The 18,514-nt window shown below is 41.6% G+C and overlaps 1 protein-coding gene across 9 annotated transcripts in view; it reads right to left on the reverse strand.

Annotated features, from left to right (window-relative positions):
• Nucleotides 1-12,468: 12,468 nt before the first annotated feature.
• The window catches only part of LOC132819834 (mitogen-activated protein kinase kinase kinase kinase 3), a 416,845-nt gene continuing 410,799 nt past the window's right edge, over nucleotides 12,469-18,514 (reverse strand). For all 9 annotated transcript variants that reach the window (XM_060831692.1, XM_060831690.1, XM_060831689.1 and 6 more), the window contains 3 exons: nucleotides 16,106-16,176; nucleotides 15,413-15,468; nucleotides 12,469-14,082 (listed from right to left, as the gene is read on the reverse strand). In XM_060831692.1, coding sequence (XP_060687675.1) covers nucleotides 13,995-14,082; nucleotides 15,413-15,468; nucleotides 16,106-16,176 — 215 coding nt within the window. In that variant the 3' untranslated portion in view covers nucleotides 12,469-13,994. The remainder of the gene's footprint in view (nucleotides 14,083-15,412; nucleotides 15,469-16,105; nucleotides 16,177-18,514) is intronic.

Below are 18,514 nucleotides of genomic sequence, written 5' to 3' on the forward strand. Positions count from 1 at the left end.
GGCATCCTGTCCACCATCGGATCCAAAAGACAATTAAAATCCCCCCCCACTATAATAACATGCCATGTTCCAAAAGCACCCAAATTAAAGAAACCACTAATCAAAAATTTGCCGAAGGACAGTAGATATTTAAAATGCCATATTCTGCCCCATGTATCAGGGCTTTAATAATCACAAACCGTTCCTGCTCATCTTTCACTTGCTCTAATAATGTAAATGGCAGATTTTTCTGGGTAAGTACCGCCACCCCCCTACTTTTAGTAGTAAAGGATGAAAAGAATACCCGGTCATAAGGCTTTCTATTGTAATTTCAGGTATTCTCCATCATCAAGATGGGTTTCCTGTAACAAAGCGATATCAACCCTTTCCCTTTTAAAGCTAGAAAGCACTTTTTTCCTTTTAACAGACAAGTGACTTCCCTTAATGTTCCAGGTGCACCATTTAATAAGACACTTAGCCATATCCCCTTTTAGAGACCCTTGAACCCCTCAGGAGGAGAATCCTGCTTACAAAGCGCCGAGCATAAGTAAATAAAGACTCAGAATCGAAAAACTATATATACAAAAACTACTCTATCATACCTATAAAACAATTACTACCAAAAAAACTACAAAGCAAACCAACCACAGAACCTTGAATAGAAGACTTCCCCCTGCCCTTAGGGAACACTCACCCTACCCATCCCCTCCTTCACAGTTCTTTCAAACCTGGACGGTGCCCCAGCCTGAGGCCAGAAAAAAAACAAGGAGATGCTCCTTAAATCAACAGAGAAAAGACCGAATCAGGATGAGCACTCCACCTATCTCTGGCTTCATGTCACCCTGACTTGTGACTAAAAGAGAAACAGAACAAAAAAAAATGGGGGAGAGACAACAAAGAACATTCACAAAATTTCCCATCAGAAAACCCAGTTATTAAAAAAAACGACCAATTTATTCCAAGGTCTTTCCCCAACCCTCCTTTTCCAAAAAGTAAATTATTAGGGAGAAAGAAAGGATAAGAAAACTTGGGGAAAGATAGAAAAGAGAACAAACATGAACACTATTCTTCAGGCCAATCCGTCTATTTTAAAGTGCCCTCAAAGTTTTTAGCTTTATCCGCCGAGTCAAATGTATAAACTGAGTCCTCGTGGCTGAAACGAAGTACTGGTATCTCATGGAGTACTGGAATCCCAGGTTCCTCAGCCTCTTTTCAACTTCATCGAAGGACTTCCTCTTTCAAATTACAGCTGCAGAGAAATCCTGGAAAAACATGATTTTTGACTCCTTGTACAGCAGTCCCTGCGGATCTTTTCCCAGGGATCTGGAAGCTTCTATGATTTTTTTGCTTGTCCTTATATGAGTGGAAGTGTACTAGGACTGGATGGGGGCACTGCACCGGCCCTAACCTGTGCACTGTAACTCAATAAGCTCTTTCAATCTGTAGCCTGCTGGACTCAATGTGAAGGCCCAAGAACTTCAGCAGCCAGCTTTCCAAGAAACTGACTGGCTCCTCACCTTCAAGGAGCCTGACAATTCGGAGATTTATCCTCTGACCTCGATTTTTGAGGTCGTTGATATGGTTTTGCAAGGCCTACACCTCTTGCTCCAGCACCTGCATCCGACTGGATGAGGATTCCATTGCAGCTTCTGAGGCCTTAGTTCGACCCTCCAAGTCCTCCAGCCGCTCCCAGAAGCCCTGGATCTCCTGCTCATGCACGGATGCAATAGGTTGGACCTGGGCACGAATCTCCCCACAGATTTCCTCAATCGCAGCCACAACTTTCAAGGTAAGTCTCTCCATCGCCGCAGCCAATTCCTGGGAGTCTGTCAGGTCCCTAGGGGGTTCAGGACAGGCTGCTGCTGCTGCAGTTTCTGGTGTTGTACGTGCTGCAGTGGAGTGTCCTCCCTGCTGCTGTTTGCCTGTTCCTTTTCCCTTTGGCATCTTTTCTACTCCCAAATTGTAAGGTATAGGGTTAAAATTGTGCAGAATAAGGGAACAGGTGTTGCTTCTGCAAAAGCTTACATTATAAAATTAGGCTGTGCATGAAATACTAAACAGTGAGAAGCGAAACAGGTAGAATAATCTATGACTAATAGGGCAGAGTGACCGTGTAGTGGGATGTACAGTAACAGGAAAATAGTGTGCCAGTCTCAGGAGGGATGTGGCCAACAGATGGAAATGAGTTTGGCAGGATGATCGCACAAAGACAGCAAACTATGCCAGGATAGTCACATATAAGGAATGAGATAAATAAGAGTAAGGGGCGACAGGCTTAGAGTAATGGGAGAAGTAAACAGAGGCGGAGAGAAACTAGACAAAGGTGGAGTGAAGTTAGAGCTTGTGATTGGTTACTTTTGCTGTAGCGCATAGCCTATGGTGAAAGGGGAGGACCGAGAGATGCAGCTGAAAAGCATAAATCAGAATGTAACCCTCAGGTCGGGGTGCTTACTTGTTAGGCACCCGTTCTTGCAAGTATGTATCAATAAAATTTGCTGCTTCAGAATTTGACTCGGACTGAAATTTATTAATGTGAGTTTTACTTCTCACACAAATATTAACAAATATGTGATCTGTAAGGTTTTAAATTAATAATTCCACCACATAATTTGGACAGGGATGGCAAAAGACACTGGTATGCCTTGGCTGTTAGGCAGAGCTGTCCACAGCAGTTCTGCAGAATCGCCACCATCTTGCTTGGATTCTTATCTGGCGTTTGATGGGGGGGGGTCCCCCATGCAAACATGTAGTCATGTACAACTCCGAAGGCATATAGGCTATCTGTATAAATGTTCACAATTCTCCCCTTTGACCGCTCAAATGCTTTGATTAGCACTACCATCACTTATTTGTGCGGACTGAATTCCGTCAATCTTTCCTGACATAGCGGTCTCTCGTTTATAGTTTACCACGGCCCATCCTGTGCAGGGTGACCCAGCTACATATTTCCATGACCCATCCACAAAGAGGGTGTCCTTGACTGTGTCTAGGGGTGTATGCTTTACGCTACACTGATCTTCATCCCCATTTATGTCTCCACAATTGTGCGGTTCCCGTGTCCAGAATTCCCTTGGCTGGGTTTTTAGTTCTATTTCGTTTTTGTCAATCCAATTCTGCTGCTATATTAATGTCTGGGATGGGTCCCAACCACCTTTCATATTCTGTCAGCGCTAGTCTGCCTGCCTTGTATTTCTCAATAAAGGAACCTGCACTATCCCCTTTAAAATCCTGACCTGCCATCTCAGAGATTGTGTACCTCCTAATACCAACAGTAAAGTGCCCTTAACCAGTGGGGATTTCTCTACCCCTGGCCACTAATACTGTCCCAGCACCGTCAGTATGGCCGTAGCAGCCGACTAGCAAGGTGTGCTCTCTACCGGTGGGACTTCTTTACCTTTCCAGCCACTACTACTGGTCAGCATCTACCAGTCGGTTATGAATTTCAGGTCAATAGGGTGTGCTCTCTTCCAGGACTGCTTTACCCTCCCAGGCAACTTAACTGTTCCAACACCACCCATTAGGCCCAGAAATGTTCCTCCAGCCTGGTGTGCTCTCTATTGGGGGGACTTTTTATCCTCCCAGCCACTGCCACTATTCAAACTCTATCATTCTACTACAGACAGGGTAATACGGTTACTCATTGTCCACACTTACCACTCCGTAACATGCTGCTCCATTGGAGTTTGGCTCTTGGTCAGAGTAATCAGATTCTTTTCCTCACCACTTCAATTTAAAACAGAATAACAGACAGTACCCAACCTTTAACCAGGCTCTAACTAGACTCTGCGTAGTTCGCCCCTACAGAGTCCAACATTACCCGACTTTGCCACTTGTGCTTCACAACTGCTAGTGCCCTTGGTGCCTCAATTCCCAACCATCGCGTGGTGGGGTGCTGCCCCTCTTAACAACTGGTTTAGGGCAGGGTTTTTGAGGCAGGCACTACCTTGTCCTCTGGTTGTTTCAGCGCAAGCAGCTGGTTATCATACTTACGTTCCACAGGCATGCACTTATACTCAAACCAGTACTATCACACAAGTTACTCGTTACAATGGTATATCCTTTTAAATTGTGTCTTTGGCCCAGTCTGACTCTTCTCGTTTGCAGATTCAAAGTGTGTCTTACCCCAGCTCCCTGATCGTGAACTTTGACCAGAACACCAGGAATAGGAGACCCTGCTCAGAGCACCAATTGTTGTGGGGAAAATTACCAGCCTCTGAGTCAGAATCGGGATTCAACAACTTAGTTTACTGTACAAAAAAAAGAGCTCCGGAGAGAAACGGACATCCGCCAACACGGCTGTCAGCTGCAAACCTTCTCTCACCCTCTGAGCACGTCATGATATTCTATACATTTCATGGTGTAATGGTCCAAATATCGATTCTTTGTACAGCATGGTTTGTTTACAGAAAACATTACGGTCATTGTCAGTTTCAGCAGCTACGCAGAAGTCCATTGCTGTAGTAATTGGTTGTGATTGTTCTTCCTTAGAAGGAAGATTGTTTTTCATTTCTGCAAATCTGTATTAACACTTGTATATAAGCAGTCTCAGATAGTTAACATTTCTATTGAAAATGGTCGAGTAAAAAATGAGGTCTGCAGATGCTGGAGATCACAGCTGCAAATGTGTTGCTGGTCAAAGCACAGCAGGTTAGGCAGCATCTCAGGAATAGAGAATTCGACGTTTCGAGCATGAGCCCTTCATCAGGAATAAGAGAGAGAGAGCCAAGCAGGCTGAGATAAAAGGTAGGGAGGAGGGACTAGGGGGAGGGGCGATGGAGGTGGGATAGGTGGAAGGAGGTCAAGGCGAGGGTGATAGGCCGGAGTGGGGTGGGGGCGGAGAGGTCAGGAAGAGGATTGCAGGTTAGGAGGGCGGTGCTGAGTTGAGGGAACCGACTGAGACAAGGTGGGGGGAGGGGAAATGAGGAAGCTGGAGAAATCTGAATTCATACCTTGTGGTTGGAGGGTTCCCAGGCGGAAGATGAGGCGCTCCTCCTCCAGCCGTCGTGTAGTTGTGTTCTGCCGGTGGAGGAGTCCAAGGACCTGCATGTCCTCGGTGGAGTGGGAGGGGGAGTTAAAGTGTTGAGCCACGGGGTGATTGGGTTGGTTGGTTCGGGCGGCCCAGAGGTGTTCTCTGAAGCGTTCCGCAAGTAAGCGGCCTGTCTCACCAATATAGAGGAGGCCACATCGGGTGCAGCGGATGCAATAGATGATGTGTGTGGAGGTACAGGTGAACTTGTGGCGGATATGGAAGGATCCCTTGGGGCCTTGGAGGGAAGTGAGTGTGGAGGTGTGGGCGCAAGTTTTACATTTCCTGCGGTTGCAGGGGAAGGTGCCGGGGGTGGAGGTTGGGTTGGTGGGGGGTGTGGATCTGACAAGGGAGTCACGAAGGGAGTGGTCCTTGCGGAACGCTGATAGGGGAGGGGAGGGAAATATATCCTTGGTGGTGGGGTCCGTTTGGAGGTGGCGGAAATGGCGGCGGATAATACGTTGTATGCGCAGGTTGGTGGGGTGGTAGGTGAGAACCAGTGGGGTTCTGTCTTGGTGGCGGTTGGAGGAGCGGGGCTCAAGGGCGGAGGAGCGGGAAGTGGAGGAGATGCGGTGGAGGGCATCGTCGATCACGTCTGGGGGGAATCTGCGGTCCTTGAAGAAGGAGGCCATCTGGGTTGTGCGGTGTTGGAATTGGTCCTCCTGGGAGCAGATGCGGCGGAGACGAAGGAATTGGGAATATGGGATGGCGTTTTTACAGGGGGCAGGGTGGGAGGAGGTGTAGTCCAGGTAGCTGTGGGAGTCAGTTGGTTTATAATAGATGTCTGTGTTGAGTCGGTCGCCCGAGATAGAAATGGAAAGGTCTAGGAAGGGGAGGGAGGAGTCTGAGACAGTCCAGGTGAATTTCAGGTCGGGATGGAAGGTGTTAGTAAAGTTGATGAACTGTTCAACCTCCTCGTGGGAGCACGAGGCAGCGCCGATACAGTCATCGATGTAGCGGAGGAAAAGGTGGGGGGTGGTGCCAGTGTAGTTGCGGAAGATGGACTGTTCCACATATCCTACGAAGAGGCAGGCATAGCTGGGGCCCATGCGGGTGCCCATGGCAACTCCTTTAGTTTGGAGGAAGTGGGAGGATTGAAAAGAGAAGTTATTCAGGGTGAGGACCAGTTCAGTCAGTCGAAGGAGGGTGTCAGTGGAAGGGTACTGGTTAGTGCGGCGGGAAAGGAAGAAGCGGAGGGCTTTGAGTCCTTCGTGATGGGGGATGGAGGTGTACAGGGACTGGATGTCCATAGTGAAAATAAGGCGTTGGGGACCGGGGAAGCGAAAATCCTGGAGGAGGTGGAGGGCGTGGGTGGTGTCCCGAACGTAGGTGGGGAGTTCTTGGACTAAAGGGGACAGGACCGTGTCGAGGTATTGGGAGATGAGTTCGGTGGGGCAGGAGCAGGCTGAGACAATGGGTCGGCCGGGGCAGGCAGGTTTGTGGATTTTGGGCAGGAGGTAGAAACGGGCGGTGCGGGGTTGTGGGACTATGAGGTTGGAGGCGGTGGATGGGAGATCCCCTGAGGTGATGAGGTCCTGGATGGTCTGGGAGATGATGGTTTGGTGGTGGGAGGTGGGGTCGTGGTCAAGGGGGCGATAAGAGGAGGCGTCCGCGAGCTGGCGTTTGGCTTCAGCGGTGTACAGGTCAGTGCGCCAAACTACCACCGCGCCTCCCTTGTCTGCGGGTTTGATGGTGAGGTTGGGATTGGAGCGGAGGGAGTGGAGGGCTGCACGTTCTGAGGGTGAGAGGTTGGAGTGGGTGAGAGGGTGGCTAGACTGACGCTTCAGCAGGCAGTAGACGTTAGTGATGTGTATTCTCTCCCCCAGCCACGTTATACTTATTATAATGTCCTGTGTCCATTGTGCTGGTATTCTGTTGGCCTCAGGCAATATCTGTCGAGTAAAAAGTGAGGTCTGCAGATGCTGGAGATCAGAGCTGAAAATGTGTTGCTGGAAAAGCGCAGCAGGTCAGGCGCATCCAAGGAACTGCTGAAAATGTGATTCCTGAAGAAGGGCCTATGCCCGAAATGTCGAATCTCTTGTTCCTTGGATGCTGCCTGACCTGCTGCGCTTTTCCAGCAACACATTTTCAGCTCTGATCTCCAGCATCTGCAGACCTCACTTTCTCCTACCCCGTATCATCTTCCACTTCAATTAGCATGGGATAATTAGGATTAGAGAGAGCTAAATGTTTCAAAGATTTATATGGGAGAAATTCATGGGACAACAGCACCAGCACTGGGAAAGAGGGAGCTCTACAGTTGGGCATGCTGTGTTATGTCTTGTAATCATTAAGGTAATATCCCAGAAAGAAACAAGCTCATGGTATCCTCACTGCATCATAGCACAAGTAAAAAGTAACATCGCAAGGATCCCTGCTAGGTGAGTAACTGTTTACCATCATTATGAACAATTCTGATACTAACCAATTGTAAAATTTGTAAATTTGTTGATCACACTAAAGTGCGAGAAATTATTCACTTTGGATAAGAAAAAGGCTTAATTTTCATTAAGTGGTGAGAGGTTGGGAAATATGGGTGTCCAAACCGACCTGGTTGCCCTTTTTCGAGTCACTTCATTGTCAGTAGATGCAACAAGCAATTAGGAAAATGAATGGTAAATTAGCCTTCATCACAAGGGGATTTGAGTACTAGATTCTTTCTGCAGTTGTATACAATATTGGTGAGATCAATTACTGCATAGGTTTGGGCTCCTTATCTAAGGAAGGATATATTTGTCATGCACAGATACTGTAACAGAAGTTCACCAGATGAATCACTGAGATGGCAGGATTGTCTTATGAGGAAAGACTTCAGAAACTAGATCTGTTTTCCTTGAAGTTTCAAAGAATGAGGATTGAACTCTTTGAAACTTACAGAATTCTTACAGGACATGACAGGATGAAGGTCTCCCCAGCTGGTAAGTCTAAAACTGGGATATCATCTGTAATAAAGGGTAGGTCATTTCAGACTGAAATGAGGGGGAATCTTTTGGAAATTGCAACTTCAGAGGACTGTGGCAGCAAAATCATTGGGCAGGGTCAAGAAAAAAATTGATGGATTTCTGAAAATATTGATGTCAAGGGATATGGAGATAGGATGGGAAAGTGACACGGAGATAGATGATCACCGTGATCTAGTTGAATGACAGAAAGGAAAGTGAAATTAAGGCCAAGATCAGATCGGACATGATTGTATTTCCTGACAGACTTGGCTCCATTGTCCAAATGGCCCACTCCTGCTCCTATTTTTCTATGACATCACATGGAATTAGGTTGAATTGACATTAGTATTGCCAAATAATGATACTCTGATCATAAGTAAAATTAAAATTATTCATCATTAAGTCCAGTGGTCTCATCAGCCAGAGAACTTAAATAGGGAAATAGAGTTATTATTTTTAAAAATGAGAAGTGATTTCCTTAGCAGGACCTGATATCTCATTACAATTAGAGGAATAAAGCCCCACTGTCATTGTCATGAAGATGGCACCTTCAGCAACTTTCTTGATCACGCAGGCTTTATGCCAAATTTCATGCAGACTTCACACTCAGTCAGTAATTATGAGGAATCTATGACATTGACAGATTATGAAACGTAATGCTAGCAATACAAAAACATTGAAAAAGTAAGGGCGCCACAAGGGAGGGCAACAAATATTAATGTGTAGTCCTTATCAATACAAATGACAGGCACATTGCGAGATATCTTTATAAATTCCAAGCTTTTTTCTTAAAGCATTGGCTGATGATGGAATGTGATTACACTCGAGTAGGCAGGTTGAAGGGAAATCAGTGATGTTATAAAGTCAATAAATAACAAATTGTCACTGAAGACATTGACATTTTTGTTATTCATTCATTGGATGTGGGTATCATTGCCTGCTCTAGCATTCAGCGTTCATCCCTTATTACCCTGGAACTGAATTGCTTACTCTATTTGAGAGGGCAGTTAAGAGTCTCCATTGCTGAGAGTCTGGAGTAATGTGTCAGCCAGACCAAGTAAGCATGGCAGATTTATTTACCTGAAGGACATTAAACTAGATGGTCATTCTCAACAATCAATAGTGAGGGCCATTAGACCAATATTTAGTTCCAGATTTGCACTGAATTCAAGTTTCACCATTTGCCATAGTCGGAATCAAAATAATGTCTCCAGAACATTATTCTAGGATTGTGGATGACTAATCTAGTGATATTATAGACAATAGGTGCAGGAGTAGGCCATTCAGCCCTTCGAGCCTGCACCGCCATTCAATATGATCATGGCTGATCATTCCTAATCAGTATCCGCTTCCTGCCTTATCTCCATAACCCTTGATTCCACTATCTTTGAGAGCTCTATCCAACTCTTTCTTAAATGAATCCAGAGACTGGGCCTCCACTGCCCTCTGGGGCAGAGCATTCCACACAGCCACCACTCTCTGGGTGAAGAAGTTTCTCCTCATCTCTGTCCTAAATGGTCTACCCCGTATTTTTAAGCTGTGTCCTCTGGTTCGGCACTCACCCATCAGGAAACATGTTTCCTGCTGCCAGAGTGTCCAATCCTTTCATAATCTTATACATCTCAATCATAAGTGATAATCAATATTATCACTCCACCTCTGACTTTTCCCAGGATTCCTCCTGTTTCAATGGCCATATTTGTTCATTCCTCTTGCAGTAACTGTTAGTATCGACTAGGCTTTTTTAAAATACAAGAACCCAACATTATCCTTGTGATATCTGCATTTCATTTCCTATGGGAGTTTAATCAAATAATTGGTCTTCCCACTCAGTGTTACCCGTGGCTCAGAGGATAGCACTCTTCCCCAAGCCAGAAGTTTCTGGGTTCAAGTTACATTTCAGGAAATTTCTACCAACAGCAAAATACTACAGATGCTGGAGATTTAAAACTAACACAAATACTGGAGAAACTCAGCAGGTCTGGCAGCATCTGTGGAGGGAGAAACAGAGGTAAATGTTTTGAGTTGGATATAACTGCTTCTGAATTCAAGGTTGACAGTTTCTGTACAACTGCTGCCTGGCTTGCTGACATTTTCCAGTGTATTTATGTTTGTTTCAGGTGATTTCTTGGCTGACACTCTTAATACCAAGGGAGTGCTGCAATGTCAGTGATGTGGTCTTTAAAATGACATGTTAAATTCAAAATTTAACTTGCTTCCTTGCACATAAGCAGTAAAGCATTTGTGCATGACATCACACTTAAAAGTGCATGTGGTGATGTCAGTGCTTGAATCAGTGCATTCCTGAATGAGCACACATGCATTGTTATCTGTATGTGAGGGTGAAAGTGAGGACTGCAGATGCTGGAGATCAGAGCTTAAAAATGTGTTGCTGGAAAAGTGCAGCAGGTATGGGTATGTGTGGGTGTCAGCTACATTAAAATGCCATCTGCTCTCAAGTGACTGTAAAAGATCTCATGGCCTTGAGTCTTATATATTCTACCAAAATCACCACAGATTATCTAATCATTACTGTGTGTGTAAATTGTTTCCTTTCGTCCTACAGCCTAAACGTTAAAAAAGTCTTATAGAAAACGTGTTGAGAAATGCACTCTCTTATCAGTGTCCAGCAGCAGGAAAAGGAGAAATGATATCTTGAATCTTCTTAACTTGTATGGCTCAACCATTCCCTGCCATAAGTAGCCATCAAAGGAATACTCAATTTGATCTTTCCAATGTAGCAGAGAATCATGAAATGTCAATGGTGACAGAAAGTACTCAGCATATGTGCACGATATTGATATAGTGTAGATCACACACAGTAGAAAATTACTTTAAAAAATCTGCATTTCTTAATGATTACCCATCTCCAACCAGGATAGCAATTTTCTGTTTATGTAATGAGTTTCAAGTGAATTAGGAAAAATATATCCATTGTCTGGCAAATTTACAAAGCATTCCTATTTACGTAGATACTTTTAATGCTTGTAAATTTTTAAAAGTGTCACAGCCATTGTGCTTAACTTTATTAACATCAAAATCAGTAAGGCAGATGATAATTAATCAAGTATGAATGGCTTGATAGGCTTTGAAAGAATGTTAAAGAGAATGCAAGAATTCCAAAACGTTCTGGTCGTTGGAAATAATGTTTTGCATCTGAAAGGATTTAAAAAAGACCTGAGGGGTAACTTAGTCATGCAGACGGTGGTGGGTGTATGGAACGAGCTACTGGAGGAAGTGAGAGGCAGGTACAATTACAACATTTAAAAGCATCTACATGGGTATATGAATTGGAAAGGTTTCGAAGGATACGGGCTAAATGCGAGCAAATAGGACTAGATCAGATTGGGAAGTCTGGTTGGCACAGATGAGTTGGACCTAAGGAAATGTTTCTGTGCTGTACAACCCTATAACTTATCTTGGTGGATTTTCATCAGAACTTCTTCAGACATATAAACGTTGTCTGAAATGTTACGAAAACCTGAATGTTTAATATGAAATATTTTAAATCTCAGGAACATGATACCTAACATTCTGAAATGCATCTGACTGCAATGAATTCACAAGGCCTTTAAACTGAAGAAAAATACCAAAGCAATCGTTACTTAAATATTGGTAGCATTTTAAAAATTTAAGATCAAACAATAATTATGAAAGTAGTGTTTAACGGAGTATACAACACAGCAGGACAACAAAAAGTTATAATATGTCTCAGGGTTGAAAGCAAATCTCAATCACTAATAAGCACTTGTCTGTATCCAATTTTTGTAATTTATATACAACAATCATCAAATGATAAAAGTAAGACTCAGTTTCAGACACAGTCTCTCAATGAATTGTCTTTCTCAGGTAATTTTTGTTTCTACTGATGTTGTCAGATATCAACATAGACCATTCAGGTTTCTTCCTAGTTAACTCCAAAATGATAAGGACCGTTTTCATTAAGTAAAGCTATACAAGCAAAGCATTTGGCATGAATGTCAGTTCTTGTTCTAATCATTTGTTTCTAAAAATACCACTACAAATTTGTTAAAAGCATCAACAAATTAAACATTCTTAAAAGATTATGCGAATCAGTATTTGTTTGCTGTACTCTAAGCTACAAACCTTAAAATATTTAATCTCATTATTAGAGTTAAACCAAATGAAATGAATATCACTCGCCCCCAAGAAAGTGCTGTTAACCTCTATTATTAACCCGTATTAAAATGTAAACTTGCTGAATTAAAATTAATTTTTCCCCTCATTAATCACATTGTTCTTCCACTTGTTTAAATCATTGAACTTCATGGGAGGATGGGATATTGCACAAAGGCTATATAGACTTAAGGCAAAAAATATCTTTGTGGTATTTTTAGTGATATCTTTGTGGGTGAATACTCTACATAGTACAGTCAGTGAACAGGACAGACAAGGTGTGCGCTCCGGACAGCAACTGTGGCACCATGGATTCCAAGTATTGTTGGAAGTAACAACCTTTGGCATGAAATATTTCAGACTCACATAATTGAAAAGAAAACCTTAAATGCAAACCCTTTGAATTTATTTTACAGTATATACACAACAGGAAACATCTGAATGGATCATGTCAGACACAAATCAAAACATTTTGATCCCGATGACCACAACCAAATGAAAACATGGAAAAATATATAAAAAAGTAACAAGCCCATATATGCAATTATGTTGATACTTTGTACAAATATTAGGTACTGCAACTTGACTGAATCAGAATACCTAGAATACCAATAATGCTCTTGTGCCGAGTGTTTCCAACAAAACTTGTATCTACATGAGGTAGAAACACTAAACTAACATCTGCAGTGTATAAAGGAACATACAACAGTTTGGGAGACATTCTGAAGTATGTTTATAGATTTGGCAGAATAAGGCTTACACAAAGAAAATTCAAATTGAAAAACTAAAATGAGATATTTCAAACCCTTTCATTTAGAAAAATCATGTTTCAGTTACAAAAGTTATTGGCAGCTGAGAATGTATTACTGAGTGATAATAATGCAATGATATAGTGTTACATCAAAAGTTGTGTATACTTTTGTGATCCAAGACTTTTTGAACATTGTGTATTGGTATCATAGTTAGTTTAAACTTTTTACAGTGTTTTCATTTATCTAAGTACAAAAAAGTACAATCTTATTTGCTTTTGGAGTCTTGCCAGTATGGGTTAACATGACGAGAGCAGAGAAAGGCGACTATCATATCTACTTTTTACCAAGTAAAATTCAGATGTCATCAGGATAGTAAATATTGGCCAACCCAATTTTTTTGTTTTTAAAACATGATATATAACAGACATCAACAGCTATTAAACTGCAGCATCCTTCTACTACTCTTAAAATAGGACAATTAAATCCAAATGGATGCCCCAGAGTTCACCACGAGTAAAATACATCACATTTTATCAGCATTATTGTGCAAACTTAATACCAGTGTACTTGCAAGGAAACTATTAAAACCAACAAGCATACAAACAGATGAAGGTTTGGATTATAATCCTTCAAGGTTACTCCAATTCATATCCAAATTACTAAATTACACTTAAAAATACAAGTGTTAGATGATTAGATGGGTATACTGCTCATTTCATGTTGCAAAATATATACTAATCTCAATTGAATAAAGTAAATTTCAAATAATTCCTTAAAAGCAGTACCCAAATTAACTTTTGCATCATGCAAACCTATACAAATCTGTACAGTAAAGATACTTACCTGTACACAATATGCACTATTATCTACATTAAGAGTTATAGGGTGTGACTTCAACAATATGAAGTACACACTGAAAAAAAAACTACACTTTTATGTACATAGATTACAAGCACTTGTGTAGCATTTTGAAGTTAAGGTGTTGTGGAACTTAACGTCCTCCACATAGGTTTCATGCCACAATAAATAAAATATTGATTTTTGTCTATGATAAATAGACATCACTGTGGCTTCTGAACAATCTCAAACATCCTTCAATGCTGAAGAAAGCAATTGAATTTTCTTTATGCACACTCCCATGCAAAACTCTGATGGCAGTTAGTAGCTGTTTTCATGGCCAGCCAAGATGTACAAGTTGCTATTAGCAGTTGGGTTATCTGTTGGTCTGCTTTCCAGCACCACAACCCTACAAAGAAATAAAAATCATATTTAATAATTTATTTATTATCTACATTTATTCAAACAGAAACCAAATCAAAAATACCATTCAAAAAAACTTGGGTGACTAAATACTTTATCCTTTGTTCCATTCTACAGATTGCTAAGATTTTAAATGTAATTACAGATTTGTGCTGAGTTACATATCTCAGGTAGAGCAACTAATGACAGCTTGGCAATTGATCACAATATCCCCAAGCTTAACAGCTGAAAAGGACAAAAGGGATTTAAAAATAATTACTTAGTCTTGTAGCAAATGGTTTAAGTGTAGATTGTAGGATGAACACAGGATGATCTCAAAATGCTTTGTGGATTGATCCAGCTGTTACTTTTGTAGGCTCATACATAAAGAACTGCACTTACCAGAGGGTACACTGCACTCATGCAGCTACCCCAACAAGAGTCAAAGAGTGTGGTGCTGGAAAAGCACAGCTGGTCAGGCAGCATCTAATGAGCAGGAGAGTCGACTTTTCAAGCATAAAGTCTTCCTGATGAAGAGTTTACACTCGAAACGTTGATTCTCCTGCTTCTCGGATGCTGTGTGACCGGCTATGCTTTTCCAGCAGAACACCTTCTGACTCTGAGCTCCAGCATCTGCAGTCCTCACTTTCTCCCAGCTATACAACAAGACCTATCGTGCAGTAAGTTGGGGAAAAAAAGTCCTGGGCAACTTGAACATTGTTAGAATTGTGCACACTAATTAAGGAACTGTTAAAATCACAATCCCAACTGAATTTAACAATGAGACTTCAATTAATGAATGAGTCTACTGATCAGGACCAGTTCATTTGATTGCGGTATCACCTTCCCAAATCAAAAAATACACCTTTAATGGATGACTAAGAAACATCACTATTTATGGAGAACCTGACTGCAGAAACTAGTAATAATGATTATTAATATTCTAATTTACTTTTAAATGAACTCTGATAATTGGAACTACTTTAAACATGGTCTTCAAAGATTACCCACTACTCATTTTCTAGGCACTAATACTTTAATTTTACTCATCCACACACCCAAATGCAAAATGTCTGTTGCAGCAAATTTAATTTATTCAGTATCAAAATCTACAATGTATTAAATATAACTCAGTCCAACCTGTTTCCTTATGCATTTTCACTACCTGACAGTAGATTGAAAACCTAGCTTTCTTTTATAAATATAAAATGAAGTGTAATCTTTTCCTCAAACTTCCCTCCGATGCAAAAGTGAAATGAAAATCTGTTTTGAAGATAGTTAGCAATACAAAATGAGTAAATTGTTACTGCAGCAGCATCATCATCACGTTTACTAACCTGTCAGAGCCTAAAAGTTTAAAGATTCTTGAATTATCGCATATTTCTTGTGTAATCTAGACAAAAAAATACATTTCCAGGATTAATCAGCAATACATTTACAACATATTAACAGACTTGGTCCTCAATTATGTTAGGACATATCAAATTTGACAGTTTAATATTGAGAGTAAATAACACTTATAATCCCCATAATGGAAAACCTAGTCTTGTTCTAGAATGAAACAAGACACATTGTGTCTTGTTCAACAATCCAATAGGGATAATCAAAAAGAAAGTAAATGGAATAATCCAAACATGCACCATCATACTAATCCTTGTGGCAAATGTTAATATGGAAATAAATATATCTAATGAAAGTCTATTCCATTGATAAATACTATTCTCACTGGGAAGAGGCTGGAAACTATAGAACACTCTCTAAATACTGTTAACTCAACACTATTTAGAGTGGCTTGAGCTTCCATTTGTAATTAGTTTGTAATGTCAAATTATTATCAATCAAAAGGCTAGTTACAATACTAATAAAATTGCAGATGAAAACTATGTTCCTTGTAAAAATTTTGGCCACTGCATGGACCTCCAAGGTCCATGTACTACAGCAGCTTCTTGAAGAATGTCAATCTGTGTGCGTAAATCCTTCAGCCACACATTTTGGAGAAAACATTGGATGAGAATATTTATTACTTTTACCTCATTTGACTTAAAACTTCTCCCCTGCATTCCATGTTTCCAGAAAGCAAGAACACTATCCTGTAAACAAACTAAAAAAAGGAGAAATACAAGTTGTCTGCTGAATACTAATTGGCAAGATCAATCCATAAACAGTCAAAACCAAAATGGCATTAACTATTAGGTTTCAACAATGTTTGAGATATAGATTAGCACCAGGAAACTATACAGAAATACATTTTAAAACATAGCGAAACTACTCACAATGAGATGACATACAACCTTTTTGAACACCACACAAACTCTCTCAGCATTGTGTTTATGTCATATTAGGGGGCAACTCAAAGAAGCCGATTTCAGTTCATTGTTTTTCACCAACTAAGCTGCCAAATGGAACGTTTTGATTTCAGGAGTAATATCTGATCACCACATTGCAAGAAACTCTCCTGTGAAAATGTAGAGTCCTTCTAACTGCCAATACATCTGAAAGCCAGTGATAACCAAGAAAAATCTGACGATAAGCAATGTAATTATAATTTGTGCATCGTTCATACATTTTATATATGGGAGTGGACAAAATGCAAAAAAAAATTGTATAGTACCTTGTTGCTGCACTTGACAACTTGTATACATAAAACATATTTGGGGCAATGACGTGCCCAAGGCACTTTGCAAAAGCATTGCAACAGCATTGTAAAACAAAATATGACACTGAGCCATATAATGAGATAGTTGACCAATATTTAGGTGATTTGAGCTAAGCAGTTTTAAGAAAGGTCTAAAAGGAACAAAGTGAAGTACAAAAGTAGTCAAATGTAGGAGAAGTAATCCAGAACTTGGGATTTAGGTAACTGAAGGCAATGGTTATCGATGGTGGGATGATTAAAATCAGGATCTTTTGGACACTAGAATTAGTGGGGCGCAGACACCATGCTGGAAATTACAGATATAAGGAATTAAGAAACCACGGACAGATCTGAAACTGAACATTTTGAAATCGAGGCATTGCTTAATGTGGAATGAATATAGGTCAGCAAGTACTTGTAACAAATGACTGAAGAAGTTGACAGCAGAGCTTTGGATAATCTTACATTTAAGGATGAAATGCAAGATAATAGCCAAAGGTGCACTGAAACGATCAAGTCCAAAGGCAACAAAAGCATAAGAGAGTTTCAGTAGCAGGTCAAGTGAGATGGGGGCAACGTTATAGAGGTAGAAACATGGAAGTCTCAGAATTGACGGATATACAATCTTGATGCTCTTCTAGGGCATTGGATGTGATACCGAAGCTGTGAACAAACTGATTTAATCTTCAATCATTATCGGGAAGAGGTGGAGTGAATAGAAAGGGAATGGAGTCTATAGTGGGAACTATAAATTATCGCAAAGTCTCTGTTCACCCAGTAGCAGATGCTAGTTCAGGATTTAACAGTGAGGACCAGAGGGCTGCTGGGAAGGTGAGTTTAAACCATTTAAAAAAAAACTTACCTTGGGTGTCAGGGCCTCCATTTGTCAAGAGGTGAGACCAAGGACCAGAGGGCTACTGGGAAGGTGAATGAAACCATTTTATTTGGATAGTGGCTGAACCAGCGACACTACATGTCTAGTGTCTCCCACCTGCCCTCCTCCTCTAACAAAAACAAGTCTTACCTAAGCTAAGACTAAAGTTAAATTTAAGGTTGAAAATGGCAGAAGATCTCAGACCCATGTTCAGCTCCTCTTGCTCAATGTGGGTGCTCAGGGATACAGCTGATGTCCCTGGCTCTTTCACGTGCAGGAAGTATGTCTGGTTGCAGCTGTTGTTAGATTGCATGACGGCTCTGGAGCTGTGGATGGACTAGCTTTGGGCAATACATGATGCTGAGGGGGTTGTGGATAGTACGTTTAGTGATTTGGTCGCACCGCAGATTAAGATTGTTGAGGGAGAAAGGGACTGGGTGACCAAAAGGCAGAGAAAAAGAGCAGAAAGGCAGTGCAGGTATCCCTGCGGTCGTCCCCTCCAAAACAGGTATACCGTTTTGGATGCTGTTGGGGGAGATGGCTCACCCGGAGAAGATAGCAGCAGCGAGGTTCATGGCACCATGGCTGGCTCTGCTCTACAGAAGGGCAGGAAAAAAAAAAAGAGTGGAAGGGCTATAGTCATAGGGGATTCAATTGTAAGGCGGGGCGAGGTGGGGGTGGGCGTCAGATAGGCAGTTCTGCGGTTGAAAACAAGACTCCCAAATGGTATGTTGCCTCCCAGGTGTATGGGTCTCGGATCAGCTGCAGAACATTCTCAAGGGGGAGGGTGAGCTGTCAGCTGCCGTGGTGCATACTGGCACGAACAATATCGGTAAAAAACAGGATGGGATCCTACAAGCAGAATTTAAGGAGCCAAGTTAAAAAGTAGGAGCTCAGAGGTAGTAATCTCATGATTGCTACCAGTGCCAC

Source organism: Hemiscyllium ocellatum, chromosome 10 (genome assembly GCF_020745735.1).
Source record: "Hemiscyllium ocellatum isolate sHemOce1 chromosome 10, sHemOce1.pat.X.cur, whole genome shotgun sequence".
NCBI classification, from domain to species: Eukaryota; Metazoa; Chordata; class Chondrichthyes; order Orectolobiformes; family Hemiscylliidae; genus Hemiscyllium; species Hemiscyllium ocellatum.